The 22,157-nt window shown below is 42.5% G+C and overlaps 1 protein-coding gene across 1 annotated transcript in view; it reads left to right on the top strand.

The window, feature by feature from the left end:
- Positions 1 to 14,121: 14,121 nt before the first annotated feature.
- DCBLD1 (discoidin, CUB and LCCL domain containing 1) overlaps positions 14,122 to 22,157 on the top strand; it is a 47,289-nt gene continuing 39,253 nt past the window's right edge. Inside the window, exon 1 of the mRNA XM_048298286.1 lies at positions 14,122 to 14,557. Coding sequence (XP_048154243.1) covers positions 14,137 to 14,557 — 421 coding nt within the window. The 5' untranslated portion in view covers positions 14,122 to 14,136. The remainder of the gene's footprint in view (positions 14,558 to 22,157) is intronic.

Here is a 22,157-nt window from a genome sequence, read left to right on the forward strand (position 1 = left end):
AGTATTGGCTTTTTGGACAAGGAAATTTGGTTGCTATCAAATACACATAATGAACCCTGTGTAACTGGAAAGCTTGGCTATTACTGATGAGGATAATTCTTGTCAGTGAGCATTTGCACGCTCGTATAAGGGTAGTGCACACATGCCTCGCACAAATGGGCTCTAACTATTACAATCAGTTAATAAAATAGTAACGTTAAAGACGCTGTTCGAACGAACTACTCAAACGGTCCAGAAATTTTTCTTAAACTTCCAGCACTGCTTTCCACCAGGTGTCACTGTAACATCCCATAAACCACGACTTTCAAAGAAAAAAAGCACTGAAATATCTCCTTTCTTGTTCACCTTCCTTAGAACACATTGGGAGAACAAATACTAACAGTCACTTAAGTCTTTGTATTTTTAACCTGAATTTTAGGATTCTACATGAAGAGAGTACTTATGGGCTTTAGAAGCCGAACTTTAAAAGGACTGTTTGCATTATCTGTATTGATAATAATGACAAATCATTAAGTGTAATTTTTAAGTGTATCCCTTCCATAACACTGCATCCTGACACAGAACCAGGGATCCAAATTTTGTGAGATATCATTAATAAACTTTGTCCTTTATAATACAGATCTCCTTACAGAATATCATTTCCTTTATCCCAAAGACTAGCACAAGGAAGATGTGCCTGCAGACCAGCATATCTGCAAGGGAGAAGACTGTGAATGAGGAGAAAAATAGAGAAAAGAAAACTTGATCACAATTCCCTACCTGAACAGCGGTATATATCAGAGCTCTTTACAAACTGTGGATTCATCTTTCAAGTTTGAGTCACTTTTAAGAGAAATAGAACTATGTACAGACATACCTTGAAAAGAAGCATAGACATTATTACTGCCAGTAAAGCAAGTAACCAACACCTTCTTTATACCTGAAATTATCATCATCCATAAAGATAAACCTTTCCTGTGTGTGAACATGCACACGACTGTGCATATGTATATATTAAAGGTATAATATAAACAGACTGAGGATGGAAGACACAGAGCTTTAGTGCTTTGCTGCACTTACAGCAGAAGATTAAAATTATTGGCTCAAGGTGAGTTGGCAGCCTCCTCTACCATTCACCCTAGTGCACAGACACAGGCTGTTGCACATACAGCCAGAAAGATCAGCTGGGAAATACCTTCTGGGCTGCCAAAAGGTTACAGCCCAACACATTAACATAAACTGATGGCGACTTCAGCTTATTTTAATAGTACAGGACAAAAGCTCTCGAATGATCAGCTCCCAGCTGACCCCGACCTGGGGGCATGCCATCATCCCTGCCCTTGTGGCAGCAACCTCCATCACAAAGGTAGGCCAGCAATCTAATTTTAATCTCCTCCCACGTTCGAGTCAGGCACCTAAAATCTCATCAAATGAAACAATTGTCTACGTGCTGCCACTTAAACACATCTGTGCACAGTTGCACAAAACAGCACACAGCAGGAATCAGCAAGACAATGAAAACTGAACACGGGATGTCTGAGGAGGCAGGCAGGGGAACACCCAAAGCCCATATGTTTGTGTCTAATCTGGGCTGGTTTTGTCCCGGTTACAGAGCACTAAAATTCCTTGAAGATAGACCACCGTTCATGAGTCTTATCTTGACAGGAAGGAAAGTTGGGAGAGGTGAGAAAAGAGAGACTGTCTATCCCTCAACCAGCCTACAGGGCAGAGCAATGAAAAGGAAAATCTCAGCTTTTACTTATCAGTTTCTACCTCCTTTGTTTTGGGGAGGTCATGTTGAAAAGATATGCTGATGTGAATCACTCACTAGTGATGATGGATTTTCACTTTTTTCCAAAGATCATAGATTATTCTCATTTTTCCTGCAGCAATGGGCCCCCATTAGATTTTGAATTTCTTAGTAAAGTAAGTGAACAAGGACCCTAAGGGCAAAAAGCTTCCCTCCACTGCCCTGGCCTCCCTCCTTCCCCTTTATTTTGTTAGTGCAACTGCTAAGACAGCTGTTTGTCTGGCAATAGCATCCAGTCGGTCAGGGAGTGCTGTGCACAGAGGGAAGGCCACACAAGAGAAAGCCCCCAGAGTCTGGCTCAAGATTTATATCTATCTCTGCAGATTAGAGAAGTGGGGTTGGGGAGGGGGGAGAAACAGACTGTTAAACTGGATCAAATTGGAAAGACAGTCATGCATGAGATACTTAGCTGAACCTGTCAGGAGACAGGGATTTGCTTCTATTGATCTGCAGTAATGATGACTGGAGAAATGTCTCATTAAACGATGTACAATGATGGATTTCAGACCAGGCAAATTTGAGCTGTGGAGATTAACAGGAAGAGATGTAAAAGCTAGGCCAGGATGGAAAATATAAGGAATGCTAAAGGGTAACATGGATCTAAAAATACATTGATAAAAGATTCAAATTCAAAAGAAAAATAATATATTAGGGCTTATTAAACTATGTTTGTGTAATCATCATACACAACATTGTACTTTTTTTTGTATTGCTTTAAAGAGGATAAGTTAGCAAGGTATTTGCAAAGCCTTTTAGTGATTTGTTCAACTGTGTTATCTATTAGATATCTCCTGATTATTACTAATCAAATGTGCTGTCTGAAATATGAAGAAAACTAAATTTCAACATACACAAGTAGCAGGCAGTGCAACAGTGTAAGCATAAAATGGCCTGATGCAGGATGTCTGAAGAGGATTACATGAAAAAGATGTGCAAAGGGTTTTAGAGAGAAACGGAAGGAAAGAAGATTGCATACCACAGAGGGAATGACTTATTGTTCTGAGCATGTAGATCAGTGTATAAGAAGATACTACATCAAGATTAGGAGAAAAAGACAAAAGGTGCAGAAGCAATAGCGCAGGTTACACAATCTTGGCAAAGATCTTCAGAACAGTCAGGTGTTCAGTTTGCATAAACATCTCCCGTAAGTCTCTACCTCTAACACCTCCTGGTTTCCATGGCATTTCCAAATACCTGAACATTTCATCTCCCAGTAGTTCCATAAAAAGAAATTGCTTATCCAGCAATCCAGAAGAGAGCCCATCTGCATGGAGTTTCTTACAGATTAAGAAGCTACAGTGCCCACTATGGAGACAGGAATTAACAGGGACTGGGTTTGACCATTTCAATCACCAGCCTGGCAAAGTGTGTTGCTGGACTGCTGTACTGCTCGTTAACCTTTTGGTAGGTATCTAGGGTTATAGTCCTTCTCTCCCAGAAATTCCCATCCTGAGCACAGCTTCCTAGCCCCCAGATTCAGATCAACCTGATGAGGGCCAGCCTCTGCTGAGCTCCTCAACCGTGTGCCCAGTCCCCTGTTCTGGGGAACCTGGGTCTTGGTCCCATTCCCTAAATGCAGGTCCCTAGTGATACCCTCCCTGTTTCAGGGTGCCCCACATGTTCACCTGGGGCTGGCAGTGTTTAGGCACCATGGCAGGGGGCTCCCAGGGCAGCCCCCATCCCACCCCCAGGCAAGAGCAGGGCAGTCAGGGCCATCACCAGGCACCTTCCTGGGGACAGAAAAGCCAAGTTTGGGATGTGGGCCCAGGGCTAGAGAGTGGCCCTGATGTTGCACCACTGGGGCAGGGGCTGATGTCTTCAGGGGCTGGCATGGGACCCTGGTCCCCGGGTGGATGGGGGAGCCCAGTGGGGCTGGGCAGAGACAGCCAATCCCAGGCATGTCCTCAGGGCCCATCTGGCAGGTGTCACCCCGGAGCAAGAGAGCTCCTGCCCTTCTGGACCAGTAGCTGAGAGCCAGAGGGATCATCCAAGCATCTCAAAAGGCCACTGAACTGAGTCTGCCAACTCCACTGACTGCAGCAGCAGTCAATTGAATTTAGATGTATTGATTTTAAATTAATTGCAATGCTTTTAAACAGCCTAAGTATTATGTGCCCACAGCCATATGTGCCGACCCTCGAGCTGGCACAGACATGCTGTCAGATTCACAGCAAGGTGATGGTTTGGGTGTTAAACCAGCTTTTCATTTTCTTTTGCTGAGGAAATTTCCTTGCAGCTGAGGGAAGTTTCCTTCCTGAGGAAGTTTTCTTCACCGAGAAGTCAGGCAGATGCCAGAGCAAGGAGGGGACAGGCACGCAGAGATACACCTGCACACTACCAGTGAGGGTGCACCCCGATGCCAAGAGGATTTATCACCTGTGAAGGACATCAGCCCTGACATTCCCTGTCATGTTCCCAGACCTGTTTTCCTGCCCTGTCCTAACAGTGGGGTCACTCCCCCTTGCACCAGCTCCAGTGCTGTTTTGATCCTCTACTGAGCTAATTCAGGTCCCCAGCACAACAGAAAGCCATTCACATTGTTGTCAAGAGAATGTTCTGCTACCTCAGCAAATTGAATTAGCTCAACACATCAGGTGAGCTCCACGAAGAGGGGAAGTAAGGCAAAGAAAAGAAACCTTTGACCCAGCTGGTTCGAGCCTTCACTCTAACAGCTGCTATTGTTAACTAAATTTAGGTGTGATACATCATTGTCCCTTAATAGAGGGAAGCCTGGGGAGCGGGGTCTGCTGCTCATGACACGTTTGAATGTGATCTTGCACAACAGAGCAGTGACCTCTCTCTGCATTATGATAACACAAATAGTAAGAGGTAGCCTTTAATTTTGAGCGCATCTGGACTCCTAAAAGATTTGCAGAACAATGACATGCTTAAGCTGTAATGACAAACTCTACCTCAATGTAAACCAGGCTAAGACAGGAAAAACATTAAACAAAGGATGTCATACAGGTTCATACGCTTATGCTCCCAAGATTAAAGATATAAATTGGTTTATGAAAAGTACATTGTTATTTCCAGTATAACTTACATGCACAAACACAAATATGCTTTTTCTAAGGCTGAAAGGACTCAGTGGAGCTCAGAGAAGAAAGGGATGCACTAAAAAGAGGAAACCTCTATATCAAAATGGATATAAGAGAATTAATTTTAAAACAATAACTAAAGCAATGATTTCTGAGAAATTTTTCTGGCTTGGCTGGGGTTTTTGTTTGTTTGTATTTTGAAAAATTTATTTTCCAGCCATGTTTTGTATTTCTACTAAATTACAAACCAGAGAAAGACTATTCTCTGAACAAAGGTTAACGTGCACTTTTGCAGTAATCCACAGATTAAGTAAAGACTGTATCCTTCAACCTCCCTGGGCATTTGTGTTCTCAGTCCAGTGTACTGGTGGATACCCATCCTAACAGCAATTTAAGTGAAGTTTGAACAGCTGAGGTGCAGACACATGCTTTCTTCCATTGCTCTGAAAGCTGCAGAAGTTGAGGAGACTGAAGAGCTATGGATACATCAGTATCTTGAAATATTACGGCATCAGAATCTAGAAAGCATGGACCCAAAGGAGCACTTGGCCCTGCTGTCAACACAGGCTTCCCCAGTAAATTCAAGGTACTTGAGGCCCAAGAACTAATCTGAAGAGACTCTGCCCAAGAAGGACTACTAAGCAGTAATGTTTCATTTAGTGGAGTTTCCAGGTGCACAAAGAGTGTACTTCAGAGATGTACTTCAATGTCAGTTTATTGCATTTTTCACACAAGTTCTTCAGATGAATATAATACATATGAGAAATTGTCTATAATTGTGTTTTTATAAAACTAGTAAAACAAAACAGTTATAAATATTTCCTTTATGTATTAACAGGTTAACCTTCACTTGGTAGAAGGGCTGTCTGCAAATGTTCAAATGCTATCATTATTTTCTGAGGTATCTCTGTTGTGTTGTTTTTGTTTCCTTTGCTTCAGTGTTTGCTATTTTATTGCATTAATGTAATTCCACAGATCAAAGTAACAACAACAACAAAAAAATCCTCGGACAGTAACACAGAACAAGGAACATCAAGAAAAAATACTATGTGTAAGATGCAAGAAAGTAAGTGAAAGTTCATGGTCCACCCAATCCAGGCTGCAACCAGCAGAAGCCAATGTGAAATTACCTACATGTGCTCCAGAGTGGTTTGTAACTGAGAGGAGGCTGAAGAGCAGCCAGGCTTCCCACTCCTGCTTGTTTAGAGAATAGGATTTACCTCTCTAGACCCCTAGTAATAGGAGCATATTGGTGGGAGTGTGGGAGAGGAATCAGATAATGCCATGAGAATGAATCAAAATCCATTAGATCGCTCTCTTTTCCATGTAAAAGCTACAGTCAGCCAGAAGGCAGTTATACATGCTAACACGAATCCTGATGATTGATTAATATACCATGTTCATCTTTATTGAAACAATAAGTCAAATACCTATAAATGCCTAGATGGTACAGTATTCAAATGTGGACAGCAGAAGTCTGAGCCTCAAAGATTATGGTAACCCCTGAAGAGATGCGGAGTCCTTGTAAATCTCTCATGAGCAGGGTGCTGCATGAGAAAATCAGAAACTACAGGGACTCAGGTCTTCTCTCAAGAGAAGAGGTAACTGCAGAACTAGAGCAGGTAATTATCACCAGGGTTAGTTTTGGCCTGGTTGGAGCAGCCAACAGTCTTAGCTGTGGCTGACTGCACCATTACTGTGCTCACCATCTGGCATTCTGGGTGTGCATCCTGCATCCTTTTGTGTCAAAATAATCTGAACTGTCCCAAGGTATCTCCTCTGTGAGGCTGTTTGTTTCTCTGGGCACATGAGGAACTGTGGCTGGGTGCTGGGGATTGTTACAGGAACTTTGGCCACAAACAGGTGTTCTCTGCCATGGTTGGTTGTGCCAGATGAAGGTTTTCTTGTTCCCAGATGTGCAGGGCTGTTCATCCACTGGAGAATGAAGCCATGAAGGGGTCACTCACACTTTTTAAGCTATTGCAGACAAATGTGTATGAAGTAGATAACACAGTGTGGGAACTCAACATGCCCAGGCAGCAGGAGCTAAAATCTAAGGTTAGGCAGCAGAGCTGCTCACACAGCGAATGCTGGCCCTGGCCCTAACATCTCTCACCTGTGATGGTGAGCAGGCCACAGGAGGTGAATGCCTGGGCTGAATCCGCATGGACAACCGATGCCACCCTGCACCAAAAGCATCATCATGCTCAAGGGAAGGAGGGCAAAGAACACCTGATTTTGGTGAAAAGCTGCCATACAGGATATAGAGCAAAAAATTAAAATACAGGCTGAATTTAAGTCTTGGAGGCAGACCTAACTCAAGATGAACTACATATATATAATATCTGGAAAAAGGACTTTAGGACCATTTATGAAGCCCAGGGCCATGAACAACTACCAGTATGCATGTCTGACATAACTAAGAATACAATATCTTTAATGAAAAGAAGTAGACAGAAGAAAGCTAAAAGTTCTTGCTTTGGGAAGGAATATCTGGGAAATTATACCGTCCATACAAACCTAACTTTAGGTGATAATAAATCTCAATTATTGATCTTTTATTGTCTTATGAGGAAGGAATATTCAATATTGATTTGAGTGTTCACCAACATGCTCTATTTACTTTCTGTTCTGCAGTTATCTTTGACAAGGACCCTAAAGCAGGCTCTAATTTTTTGTATTTCGTAAACAGGAACAATAGGACATTAAAATTAATGTAATTAAAGTAATTGAAATATGATAAAATATTCACTCAACCCCACTTTTTATTTAAATTATTTGCAAAAAAAAAAAAAAAAAGGCAAAAAGGTTTTTACAAAGACAGATTACATTTGATCGGGCTTTTACATTTAATAAATAGCCTGGCTTCAAAAGCAGTTCATTGTGAATCCTTAAACTATATATACAGTTGTAATCCACAGCTGTGACAGTTATGAATTACAAGAATTTGACCTTGTGATTCATTGGTGTAGTGACCCAATGCTATGAAGAAAAGTTGCACAAGAAGCTTTTTCTCCATACACAACGATTATTGCAGATTTATGAGCTATGCTTCCACTATGCATAACTGGCTTACGTCTGTGCAGACTTCCACAGGGCCTGAACAGAGCACAGGGAGGGGGGAGGAAGCACAGTCCCACACAGCATAATTGCTAAATTAATAAGCATGATTCCCATCCCTCTCTCTTGAAACAAATGAACTGAAGAGAAAGGAGGTCTTACTTTTCAACTCCTGAGACTTTCAGCCTGAGTTCATATCATACCCTGCAAGAAAACTGCAGCCTGCCATGAACACTTGAAATTAGGAAGATGAGCTAGATCTGAAGCAAACTGGAAGCTTTCTTTTAGATCAAGCAGTCGCTCAGCTCATGCTTATATTTGCTTTCAGCTTTCTTACTTATACAGCCAGGGATATAATGATCAATAAACCAGCACATAAACTGCCCTCTCCAGTGTATGTAAGTACCACACTGTCTATATCAGAAATAATCAAGCCCTGCTTACTTGCATTCATCTTCCATTACTCCACACCTTTTGGGAAAGAATATAACTAGATCAATTGCTAACTTTATTTAAAAGACATGTATTCAAACATAATTGGTTATTCCTGGAAGTGACCACTGGATTGCTTCATATTTTGCACATGTAAGTTCTTAGCTCCTACTTGGATGCAACCTCAAAAACATGAGTAAATAATTAAGACTACTTGTTTCCCAAGGGAAAAAAAATGCAGATTGTGCAAATTGAGCTGTGAACTCCCTCTTGAAAATCCCAAACATGCTACTGTTAAAAATTACATACTACCTATGTATTAATGGACAAATTTTGAAATTTTTTAAAAGTATGAAGACTAATACCTTGCAGAAACATAAAAACTCTTTAAAACACACAAAAAACAATGAGAGCTTTGTCACTGACAATGATCAGGGATGCTGCCAACTAGTAAGTTATAAAACAGTAGGCTCTGTTTTGACAAAGAGTGTCATGAATCTCTAGATCATAATATTTTTCAAGGCAACCCTAAGACAATATGTTTAAATGAAAAGGAACATTCTGCCCTGTATTTCTTGACAGTAGCATAGCATGTTTGGTGGATTGTCTTCAAAATCTAGATGATTAGCAACTTTATTTCTTTCTCCTTGAAAGTATGAAAAATTATGACCTAAGACTACCAAGCAGCTGTGAGAAATTGCAAAATAGGTGGCAGTGGGACAAATGATTAGTCTTCAACTTGATCTCATAATTACATCATAATAGGCGACATGATTGGATAGGTTACAGCAATTAAAGTGATGAAAAGTGCACATTCATCCCCTATATGACTCTCATTAGAGTTACACCTAACTGCTGTTGCTGTGAATGAGGCTGCCTATCTCTTAGCATCCAATTATCCCATAGACATTCCCTACCAGTGCCGGCAAGAGACCTGCTATCACTCCCACCCAGACAAGACCTACAGTTCTCTGCTACTGAAAAGACAAAGTCTTGAAGCCTGCTGCAGTTTAGTTTTCTCTCCCAGAATTTATTGCCTGTAATTTCTTCTTCCATGTTCTTAAAGTTCAAGACTATTTATGGTCTCTCCCCCCTGGGGATTTTTGTTACCAGTGTAATTGCATAATGACACTCTATGGTTCCGACTCATCCATATGGGTGCGGGCGGTGACCTGTGCTAGTGCAAGTTAAAAACTGTTGCTTCTATCAGAAGGTTTTTTTCTGCCCAATACTTGCCTCATGTTTATCTTAAAGTACTAAGGAAACACTCGGTCATGGTAGCCTCTCAGCTACTTGCTCAGAACTACTTGAAAACTGGAAAAGTTATTTTATTGACTCCTTCCCTCCTGGGCATTTTCACACCTGGAGAGGGATGCTTACATTAAGCACGAAGGGAAACTGCTAATATGAACTTCACCAGAACCCAGGCTGGCTCTGAGTAGGAGAGCAGAGTCCCACAATCTACTACAAATGGGTAAGGTCTTTTTTGCAACAGTAGTTAGGTGAATATCCAGAGGAGTCCTGGAGGTCAGTCCATCTCCTGCCGGTTTAATGGTATGCAGACTTTAGTGGAGGGGGGTGTTATACAGGCTGACATGTCTTTGCTGCTCCATGGGCAAGGCCTTAGATTCCAATGATAAAAACAAAGCATACAGCACTGTATCCATAAAATACTCTACAACACAGAATAATTAATATGTACTCAAGGAATTTGCTAAACTTCCTCAGCCATGCCACAGCCTTGCAGCAGCACTGACTTTGCTGTAGTCTAATCAGTTTTAACAAAGAGAACTCCTCACATAGCATACACAAATGTTGCATCTAGACACACCTCAGGCTTTTACTTTATATGTTTTATTTTCTGAATTTTTTATATAATCAACACATACCCTTCTGGCAGAACACAGTCTCTGAATACACAGAGATCAGCAACCAGAGCGCTTTGTTCTCAGCTTTATCCTGTAAATCCACTATACCATTTGCTTTTGTCCTAGTGAAAATGCAAAACCTGGCCCATGTATAAAGACTGCTAAAAGGCCTCTCAATTTGCAAGCTATCCTTCTGCTAATGAAGAGATTAACATACCTCTCAATGTCTAGAATTGTTCTTGCGTTTTGCAATTTGTAACCTCGGGTCCTCTCCACCTCATTGTGTTTTCAATTCCTCCCCCTTCTTCTATGCAAAGAAAAAGCTTTCCACTTACTAAGAACGGGGACTTTCCTGTTAGCTGCACAAAGCAAGACTGCTCCATTAAGATGAAACTTAAACCTCTTTGTATAAATTAAATTTTTGGTTTCTACTTTTTTTATCCTAGGACCCGTACAGAACAAGATGCTTCTGGAAGGAAGAATGTATACAGTGTCAAGCTTTCAAGATAAGCTTAGGTGAACTCTGCGATGTGTTTTTCCTTCCTCCTCTGCCCCTTGCCCCAGACAAACTACCAGTTTAATATCACATTAGGAACACAAGGACCCATCAGATGATTTATGTCTGCTTAGAAGCAGCTCTTTCTGTGTGTGTTATATACAATTATGCAACAGTATATAAAAAAGTACACGTCAAGAAAGTAAATCCATGAAGCTAGAGACTGTACAAGACTACAAATGAAACCTGGGTATGTCCCCATACTGACCCTGCACTTTCTAAAGTGTATTGAGCTGATTTTGTCCTGAAGTCCTCTCTCACTATTTGTTCATCCTGAGATCAAAGATCTATGGAATAACAACTCAATCGCTCATTTGCAGGTGCTGCACAGTAAAGGTATCCATACAATGAATGATGAGACACATTGTCTAGCTGTAGGTGACTCAGTTAATACCATTTGCAATACACACACGAAATACTCCTAACTCATACCCTTGGAAAACTACCTGTAAAGGAAAGGCACATGCTTATGCTAAAAAGTAGCTATGTGTTTGGATGAATCAGGTCTCTTCAAAATTAAGTCAGTGTTAGTGACCAAAATCAGCTGCATTAAGCTGTCAGAAGTGGTTTGGCAGGGAGTTTTCCTGTTGTGAAGCTCCCACTGTATGACAATTTATTGGTCAGGCTCAATGTATGCCTTCTTTCTGAACTAATCTTTCGCCTTAAAGCACTTGCCTTTAAAACTATATTTATTGAAAAGCTGGTTTTAACTCTCCTCCTTATAAAGGTAAATTTGGAAAAGTACACATGAACCAGTGTAGCAACGTGACAAGGGTTACACAAGTCCTCCTTGTGAATAACAACTTTGAGAGCTATAAACTACTTCATTCATCTAAATGATTATTTAATCTTGGAAGCTGACAGTAAGTTCTTTGCCTACAGCATATTGAAAACTGACAGAGAGAGGGCATAGTAATGAGAATTTAATAGCAAAATAAATAATACAGAAACTACTTCACTGATTGCATTATTATTATCCTGTTGAAGTCAATAGAAAAGCTGTGCTCCCAACACCTGCAAGAGGAGCAGGGCTTCCCCCTGAGCACTACACGTTTGCAACAGGAAACACGTGGCCTTGGACAAGCGACCAGGCTGAACCCAGGGTGGTGAGAAGATTGAAAAGGCAGCCTGCACACCCTTCCCTCCACCAGTACTCTCGTGTACCAGCCATGAATGGAAAACAAATACCACTCCCAGACGTTTTACAGCCCCAGTCTCAAGGGTGTGACTTATCATTTCATTACGAATCATTGAAATAAAAATAACTGTGAATGGAATCATTATCTCTGTCCCAGAGGGCACTGCCGAGCCTCCAGCACCCAGGAGATGAAGAAAGCCTCCTTTCATGGTATCTGCCAACCTACCTTCCCTCTCGTTTTGAGCCTCCTAGAGGTGTGTGACAGGCAAAAACCGTTTTGGCCTTCCAAGGCTGCTAACTTGCCTCTACCAATTACCAACCACCCAAGTTCTGCAGAGAGCTCAGCACTAGTGACATGATCTGCAAGGTCCCTGGCAAAGTGTTTTGCATATTAAATTGCCCAAGGTTACTAAAGCCAGTTTATTGCAGCACTGCTTCCCTAAGATTAGTTGGGATTGACCTGCAGGACTGTTCTGTCAATACTTATGATAACAGTTAACAAATACATCTAGAGCCTCGCACTATTACTAGAGAATATATTCTAGATCTCAGGTGATGGAATATCAGTATAATTCCCAGTACCAATGGACCGGTTTTGATTGCCTGCTGAGACTAATAGACAACAATGCACACTCATATGTTGTTATATTGCTTTTCAACAACTACTACTCTTTCAAAGATGATACATGTTTTGCAACATATGTATTGGCCTATTCATTTCTCTCCCTCATGTTTCCATTTATGTTGAGTCTCATTTGTAGGTTTTGAACCAGAATTTGGTATTGGAAAAACTGTATTCTGTGACCACAATATTTTCACCAATTCTGTGGTGTCTTTAAATCCAGTCTTGAGGCTGTTGCAATATTTGACTTTCTGGCTTCTTTGTCTCCATAATCATCCTTATTTGTATGGATTTGTTCCTGAGAGTCTGTGAGACAAGTACAGAAACAGGCCACTTTTATTCACATGGACACATTCCACACTCCTCTTTAAAAGCCTCTTAGCCTTCAGAGCCTTGACAAGAGTGACCAATTTCAGCCTCCTTCAACCAGAAGGATGTTGGCATTTGTTGGCAAAATCCAGCGAGGATCAGTCTGACCACCAAACTGCTGCACTAACAAGCACTCTCTCTGCCTTATACCAGATCTAACATTCTAGTCTGGATTTCAAACTCTTCTTTGAAAAGAAGGGTAAGTCTCAAATACTAACAACGTGTGTTAAATACATATACCAAGAATATAATGTACTGGGTACATGGCAAAAAATATGCCTGATCACATATGGTGTCTGAAAAGTTAAAAAAACAGACATTAACACTTACAAAACAAGAGCTCAATTAGAATAAAGGTTTACTAAACTCGACTTTTTCTAACATAATATAAAATCTAACAGTGTTGTCTCTGACATCCAAGTTAATTCTGTACTTCATTTTAGCATAGCAGCACAGTGTTCCTGACCTGCTAGCAGTGTGAATCCACCTGCCTCACAGCAACCCATCCCCAAAAAGACTGTACAGAGTCAGACAGGCCACCTTCAATTCTACGGCGTACTTTTAAAAGGCAAATCATTGGGGCCTGCTTGACATGCAGGTCTCCTGCGGCTGCTGGCACTGTTTCCCTACCGTGCGTCTGCGACCCACCCTGTGGCACAAGTTTCTTCAGAGCCGGACAGTCAAGGACCCACCCAGACAGAGAGATGCCCACAGCATACTTTAGAAAAGTCCTGTTTAATTTAGTCCATAATTGTAACACACAAAAGCTGGCACAGGTTAACCATGTGGTTTGCAACCCTGCTTGGAGATACCCCCTCAGAAGCGGGTTACAGGACCGAGAAGCCCAATCATGACCCCAGCTGTGCTGAAGGGGCTGGACGGGTCAAGCGGGAGTGCCCGGCCCCAGTCGTGTCCGCCCCCGCGCAGACACCGTGCGGCGTCCCCGCGCCCCTTCCCGCTGTGGCAGCAGGAGCGACGCCGGGGAATTAGCCTGCAAACGGGAAAATAATCCTCGAGAACATACACGTATATACGAGTGTGTATATATATATATGTGCGCATGTACACGCCTTGCCAACTTCGGGGGCTCGCAGGCGATGCTGGGGGCTGCATGGGTTCGGGGAAATCCCACGACCCCGGTGCAACACTCCAGAGCGGCGGTGGGTGAGAGAAGCAGCACTCGGCGAGGAGAGGGGGCGGCGAGGCCGCGCCGGCCCCTCGGTCCACGGCAGGAGGAGGAGATACCCCGAGCGGCAGCCCAATGGGAATAGTGGCGCTTCCCCTTCTCCCGTTTCCTCTCTCCACCCCCAGCCCCAGGCCGGGGAGGCGGGAGGCAGCAGCGCTGCAGCCCGGCCACCGGCGGGGCACGGGGCCAGAGGCAGCCCCGCACGGCCCCTTCTCCGCCTCCGCAGAAACACCTGCGGGGGGAAGGATGCCGGGAGGTGGCCGCCCCCCTCCGCGGGAGCGCGGGCTGGCTCCGGAGCCGCCCCAACGAGAAGGAGGAGGAGGAAGAGGAGAGGAAGAGAAAGGAGCAGGAGGGAAGTGGGGAAGTTGTGCCTTGCCCTCCCCGCCGAGAGCTGGAGCCATGGGCCCCGCCGGGGGGGCGCGGGCCGCCCCCTCGCTGCTGCTCTCGCTGCTGCTTGGAGCCTCGGCCCCGCTCTGGCTGCGGGCGGAGACGCTGGGTGAGTCCGGAGCCGGGCGGGGAGGGTCGGCAGCGCGGCCCCGGAGGCTCCCCACGCTGGGGACGAGCGGAGGGGTGCTGCGGGCTGACCCCGCCGGCCTCGCGAGCGTAGCCTGAGCTGCTCTGAGGACTGTATATAGCTGACCTGGTTAATCCTCGCCGGGTTTATCCCTGTGTCTGAGTAGCTGCGAGATTAAAGTGGTAACCAGCCTTACGGTAAATGTATACTATGACTTTCTTGATCTTTGTTAAATAGGATTTTTTTTTTTTTTTTTTTTTTTTTAATTAATAAGTCAGTTAAGCGGTGAAAAAGTCTCCGGCAAGTTGCGTGCAGCAGTCAGGGAGAGGCCACCTGGGCGCCCGGCTGCGGCCGCGCCTCGTCAGCCCCGGCGGGAGCCCCGGGCGCGGCGGGAGGCGCTCGGTCACCGGCAGCACCGCGTCTGCTCCGGCCAGGGCTGGGGCTGGGCCGGCAGCCCCTGTCCCACGGCTGCGTACAGGCAGCTCTGCTCTTCCACTGCCTTGGTGAGAAAGTGAAATGCCCATGCTCGTGCCTTGGTAAAGTTTCGTAGGAATCTCAAGGAAATGTTACGAGCCTTTTTGTGATAGTGCAGTTTGTTGCAATTAGGGTGCGGGTATTATTCTCTTTACCCTGTGCTTTTAAGCTTCCTGTGTAAATTACCAGTACAGCTGACATCTCCGACCGCGGAGTTGCAACCTCTTGGCTGTTGCATTGCATGGCCTGATGCATCCGTCTTAGAAGACTTCACTAGCAGCTGCAGATAAAATAGTTAATACTGGAAACTAAGTATCATAATGAGCTTGACAATGCATTCAGATAACTTAAAAGTCCCGTATTAATGTTCCGACTTGGCTGCAAATCCCAGAACCCAGTGCTGTGCATTAACATTGTATACATGCATTGGCAGAAAGTACTTCGGCTGATTTATGCCTGTTCTTCGCATAACCTCCTATTAACAGAGATTTCTGATAAGCATCTCCACAAAAGGGAGAAGCTGGTATGGGTCGTGTTACCACTTGCCAGCTTCATGGTAGCTTTGCTGTTCTGTCCTCAATGTGCTGGGATTCCAATTTGATGTGTTCCAGGAAACATATGTATCAAAGAAAAAACATTCCCTTAATCCCCTCTTTCCATCGGTATTTTGAGGGGTTTTTGTTTGATTTCTCTTTCACCAATGTTTGTCCCTCACTCAAGGACATCAGGGAGAAGAAAGTCATTTGGGGAATGAATAATAGTAAGTCTGCTGGGGATTTTGGGGGGTTTTGGTGAATACAGTAACACAATAGTAGTAAGTATGAACATCCCTTCTTGTCTGTATTCCCAAATTAATTAGTAAAAGCCCATTTGTTGTATTCATGTTAAAAATGTTTCTACTATCACATCAACATAATGGAGATATATATATATATATATTTTATTTTTTTTTTTTTCTGGTTCTCTTTGGACCAAACTCAGATTTACAAGATAATCTGTCCAGTGTCTAGAGAGAAGAAAAGATGTTGATGCCTTTCATTTCTCCACGGGGGATGTTCTGTGTTTGTTTATTACTGTTACCCTATAAATTAGGGGCTAAGTGTTCTAAAGTCACACCAGAGGAGAAAGGAGATAAGGATAAGTGGATATAAACTTCCTGTTACACAAGCTTCTTGACTTGATTTAAAAGTTGTAATGGAGCAGGAGAAGTGCCAGAGTGAATCAGGCTTGAGTTTCAGATAATTCTGTGTCACCACTGGTGTTTCCCACCAGCTGGTTCAAAGAAAGATGTACTGGTTTAAGTATATTGATTTGAAAATACCTATTTTAAAAAATGAAGCATTATATTTTTCTGACTTCTCGTGAGCTGACTGCACAACATGCAGCCTTTACCTTCCTCTTAACTTTTTCTTGAGGGGTGCTACAGAACAGGGATGAAGCAGCTGTTATAGCTTCTGTTATTTTACTTCAGTTCCGAATTAAGGAAAGACCCCTTTTTTCACTGTAGCTCGGTTATTTCAGAGAATGGCTCATATCTAAGTGTGAGGGTGTTAGGTCCAGGTATCAGCACTCTTTCTGTTCTTGAAAATATGTTAAATGGGTGTGTTGTCTGAGGCCTCTATGAAAATGGAATTTTTATTGTCCATAAAATGATAATAAGAAAAGCTGAGCATTAAGGGAAACTATTTTAATTAAAAAATATTTATAGGCTTAGTAGGTCTCACCTGGAAACAAATGCTACATCTATGACTGTCCATGAGTAATATATAGCCTTGGGATTTATAATAAAAGGTAGTTCTTTTCTCTTTTTATTCTGCTCTGCACTGATCTCTTGGGGTTTCAGTTGCCAGGTCTTTGCTGACAACTACAAAATATACCTTGTTCCCTGTCTGCCAGAGTCACACAGCCAACCCATATCCTGGTATCTCTTCTAAAAACCTCCTCCAGCAGTTAGAACCCAAGGCAGAAAGAAGGCAAACCAGAATGCATTATCTTTGCCTTTCACTATTCCCTGATTTCCATTCTGGTGTAGTTGAGCAAGACTTTGAACCATGTAGTTGTGGGCAGCAGAAATCAGAGTTGAATCTGAGTCTTTCAGGGTTTTGACTCATTTTCTATCAGATTTCTGGCCAGTAGGACTTAAAACTGACCCGAAGGTGGTTTGTTTGTAGGACAGCATAAGAGGAATGGGGATTTTAATCTATTAAGTACAAGACTTAAGCCACTGCTCTTGCTCTACCTCATTTATTTTCACTTCCAATAAAACACAGCTATGAAACTAGTTCATGTGGGATTTGCAGATCAGCATCCAGGAGTGAGCTTTGCTTGCTGTATTCCTGGATCTGTTGACAGTTTCACCCAATGCCCAGTTGGAAGAATGGATGGGGAGTAGACTTTTATATGTTTTGAGGAAAGGCTGTTACTCAATGTGGCAACAGTGTATCCAGTAATTATGAGAGATTATGCCTGCTCTCAGGGGCTTGCACAAAACCCTTGCTGAAGAACACTGGTGTGATCATGCTAATCCAGTTTGTATGCCCATTTCCAGCAGTTTGAAATGCAGATCAAGATTAATCTTTCTTGTACCCAAACCCCCCACCCCCCGCTTCAGTTTCTGAATATAAGTGATTGGTAAATTTTCAGTTTGTTTGCGTTTTGTCCTTATGTCTGTTTCCTTCCTTGGCTCCCTCTCTCTTGCCTTGGGAATGCTGACTAGAATTGCTAAAGAGGGAGGCAACAGTTTTCCAGTTGCAGTTCATAAGCAATGCGTGTACCCACCACAAGAAAACTGCAATGTTTTCAGTCACACAGACTTTGCTATAAATAGCTCTAAGCTCTTCATAAGTACTTCTCTTTAGGTTATCAGGGGATGTATTTCAAACGAAATCAAAGACTGGGAGGCCAGCAGGAGTCTCACTGACAATGCAGGGAGAAAAAATGCTTTGGCAAAGTTGTTACCTGCATGGCTGTTGAATCATATTTCATGAAAATTATTTGTTGATTTGCATATGCAAAAATATATTCATTTATATTTACCAAAACTTTGTCACCTTTAGTCCACCTAAGTTACATAGGTAGTACAGTAAAAATTAGTTGGAAAAAATACCAACTTTGAGGACGGTCATGCTACTGTATAGTGATGCCTAAGGTACCTTTTCAAAAGTAGCTTAGCTACCAGGACTAGTATAGTTTTGAAAACCCATCTGAGCTCTCACACCGTGCCAAGAGGTGTGGTCCTGTGTGGTGGCAGGCACTGAAGTCCTCAGCATAGACATCACTATAGTTCGGGGCTGGCTGCATTGGATCAGATGCTCTCCTGTGGCATGTACTCATCAACATATGGGTTTGCACCATCTGCTAAGAATAAAACAAGCCAGACAAAATCAAAATAAAATCCTTCTGAGTGGATTCAGTGGAATGGTGTTGGATCCCAACTAACTGCAATAAAAAATATTAATAGCAATGCATAAGAATGAGCACACAACTTCCCCAAAAGGTTTAATTAGTGTTACAGCTGGGAATGGGAAACTTCAAACTGGGACAAGCTAATAGTGATGTTTAAATAAAAAAGGATAGTGGTTTGACTAGTTTTAAGAGTATACAGATACCTTCATTTCTGCTTTCAAAATAAATTACAAACTATTTAATTAAACTGATTTTTGTCTATGAAAATTGTGTGAGTGCTAAAGCCACATTTTTGAGGTTGGCTGTATTGCTTGTACATAGAGAGAGGCTGCCAGTAGTTTTGGTTAGGGTTGTTGATCCTGTATAATTAAGCCTGGGAGCTGAGTGTTTTGAGGAGAGGAAGCATTTTGGTCTTTTGTTGCCTCTCTCCCTGTCTCTTCTTTTGACAGAGCCAGGACTTGCCTCTCAGGAGTTTCCTCCCAAGTCATGAAGGCTAAGTTTGGTGGTGGTGGTGTTCTCACCCTCTTCAAGCAAGATTTCCAGTCCCAGTGTGAGCATGTTCATTATTTCCTGTCTCCTGAGGGGACAGGATTGCTGTCTGGTGGCAGCTCCATTCTGCTCCTGCCCATAGGCACAGAGAAGGATAAGTGCACCCATGCTGAGCAGTATTTGCCCATCTCCAAACAGCTTCAGTAAAGGTGTTTTCAAGCACCATGATGAGGGACAGGAGAATAAATGGGGAAAGAAGAGCAGGGCAAGGCTAGAAACCCAGTCTCCAGGCCTCCTACACTACCAGGGTGTTAATTTTTATATTTAGTATCACGCATTTCAGCCCAAGACACTTCTGTAATTATATTACTGTTCATCAGGCATTTAGTTAAGTTCTAAAACATTGTTTCTTCCCTCAGTTGCTGCAGAAACCTCATATCCATCACAATTTTATTCCATAATGTTCAAGCATCTGGCATTTCCACCACAAATTGTTCAACAATATTGGATTTCAGTCTAATGCTTTGACATTACAGTTGAAGTCATGTTGATGTCATCTTCCAGATGTTCATGTCCTCTGAATAAAAATTTTGTTTGTTTGTTTTATTTCAAATTACAAAAACACATGGGGGATTCTGGATGCGATCCCTCATGCTATACAAAGGCCTGTGTGTGTCCTGTCAGAAATCAAACAAAACTTTTCTTCATGGAGTAGCAGCAGAGACTTCAAAAAGCTGGAAACATAGGTGGATTTCTTCACCCACCCGAACAGAATGGCTTTGTTACATGCCTGAGCCTTGTTGTTGCAGCTGCACTAACGGTGCAGAAGGGAGATGTGTGGCTTCTGCCTGAAACTTCTTGTATTTTGCTCTGGTACCATACCAGTTCTGTGTTGGTGTGTTGTTTTGACCTAATAGTCAGCAGTGCCTCACTTGTAAAATGAACTCATAAAAACAACAAAAAAAGTCCACGCTTTGTCCTCCAGGTATGCAAAAATATATTTTAACTTGTAAAATAAATTCAGGTATCCTGTGGGTCTCCCTCTGCTGGGATGCTTTAGCAGGGAGGTCCATGGCTCACATTCGAGCTGTTGCCTTCCCTGTTGTCTCAGCTTTCTCCTAAAGGCAGGGGTTTGCATTATCCCATGTTTTTTGTGTCAGCATGCTACTGGGGAATTGAAGTTCAAGTGCCTCTGAGCTACTGAAGGCTTTTTGGGTGGTGGTAAGTGCTAGCACTTTCAAACCCAAGGAGTCAGCACTTACTGATCTTGTAGTATTTTAGCACAGACAGAAGAGACATGGTTAAACTCGTGGTCCTTGCTAATGCTTGTGTTTTGAAAATTAATCCACTAATTTTTTTTAGATGAAACTTAGTTGCTGTGTTTTGTAGGTGGAAAGCAAATTGAAACTGTATCAAAGTAAACCAAGCAGTTACACTGAGGGACTCACTCTTGGGTTGAGTGAAAAACTGTTCAGACCTTTCTGCTGTATCCTGTTTCAAAAGTTGAGAATATGATTGCTTAATACTACTGCTAATCAAAAAAATCTGGTCAAAATGGAATCATGGAGTTTAATTAATGAAGTGGTATACACAGGGTGGCATAAAATATACTCCTCTCTGCTGTTTTCCACATCCATCAGCAAGCACCTTTTATATGTCTCATTAACGTGTCACAGAAATGATGCTGTGGGTCACATGCGGTGCCACAGCCAACACTGTAGTACTTAAGTAATGATGTAGCTCCTTTCCTTTCCTTTCCTTTCCTTTCCTTTCCTTTCCTTTCCTTTCCTTTCCTTTCCTTTCCTTTCCTTTCCTTTCCTTTCCTTTCCTTTCCTTTCCTTTCCTTTCCTTTCCTTTCCTTTCCTTTCCTTTCCTTTCCTTTCCTTTCCTTTCCTTTCCTCTTTCACAGCAACAATATGTAACCACAATGAACCGGGAAGATCACAAAAGTTTATGGAGCTTCTGTACCTTTTTGGTTAGTACTTTGAGGATGAGTATCAAGCAGGCTGGTTGTGTGACAATACTGACAAAAGGCATTTCTTGCTTTCAGTGCATTAGGTCAGAGAAGTTCTTTGATTTTTTCTTCATCTTAGTTCAGTTAAATTTTGCTTCCATTTCTACCAGAGTTGCAAGAAACCATTTGTTGTTAGTTTGCAATAACCATGGAGGAAATAGTTTCTTAGACACTGAGTTCACTGAGTCAAAAGACATTAAAAAATTTGTTGTGCTGACAAATGACAATTATTGTTTCCCTCACAAATTTGTTTTCTCTTGAGATATTTGTTGATTTACACCTTGGGGATAATGGGGTGTTTGTATAATTCACTTTGAGAAAAGTAGCATCCTTTCTCTTGTCCTTTCTTATTAATAAATTACATATTCCATCTAGGCGTACAGACATAAAAGGTGGATGCATGATTTTTCAAGTCAGGACAAGTTTGATTTCTAGAAAAAAAGACCATCCTCCATCATTGATAACTGTCTATCTTGCTTGACTTTATCACACTAACAAGGTAATTGCATATTGAAATAAGGGGAGTGTGTTGTTTCATTCTATCATGTTCAGCCATTTCCTTTTGCCCAAATTAAAACTGTTTTGAAATCTTGCCTTCCCACCTGCTACTGTAACTGGAACAGCTCTGCTTCAGCCTCTCCTTACCCTGGTGTCTCCGAATTTCCTGTCCCTGTGGGTTTGTCAGCCCTTAGCACTGCTGTGAATATTCCTATTCCTGTGCAACCCAATATTCGAGTCTGGCCTTGAGCTTGCAGCATATGTTTCCCACACAGTCCAAATTTGGTGCAATATACTGTAAGTTAATCTCCAGTAAAGCATAGCGAAGAGAAAAACCTGGGAAGAAAACAGATGGAGAAAGTAGAGCAAACAATTTGCATATATATGATATGACTCTTAGTTAAGATTAGCATTTCCTACTTTGCCTGAGAAGTCCTTAATAAAAATCCAACTTCATGTTTGCCTCAAATCAGCAGAACTGGAGGAGATGCCCTAATGGCAAAATGTCCCCTCAACCCAGGGACAGCCCAGCACAGGGTGGGAGAGAGCTCTTCTGCTCCAGCCCTGTGTTTTGACATGTTTCTGGGATGCTGTAGGCAGAGGGGCAGGGAAGAAACTGCTATCTGTGGGATATTTGCTTCTCATAGCCTGCATAGCCCTGAACCATCACCAGGGTCCCAAATGTGACTATCTTCCTCTTTA

Source organism: Corvus hawaiiensis, chromosome 3, assembly GCF_020740725.1.
Source record: "Corvus hawaiiensis isolate bCorHaw1 chromosome 3, bCorHaw1.pri.cur, whole genome shotgun sequence".
Lineage (NCBI taxonomy): Eukaryota > Metazoa > Chordata > Aves > Passeriformes > Corvidae > Corvus > Corvus hawaiiensis.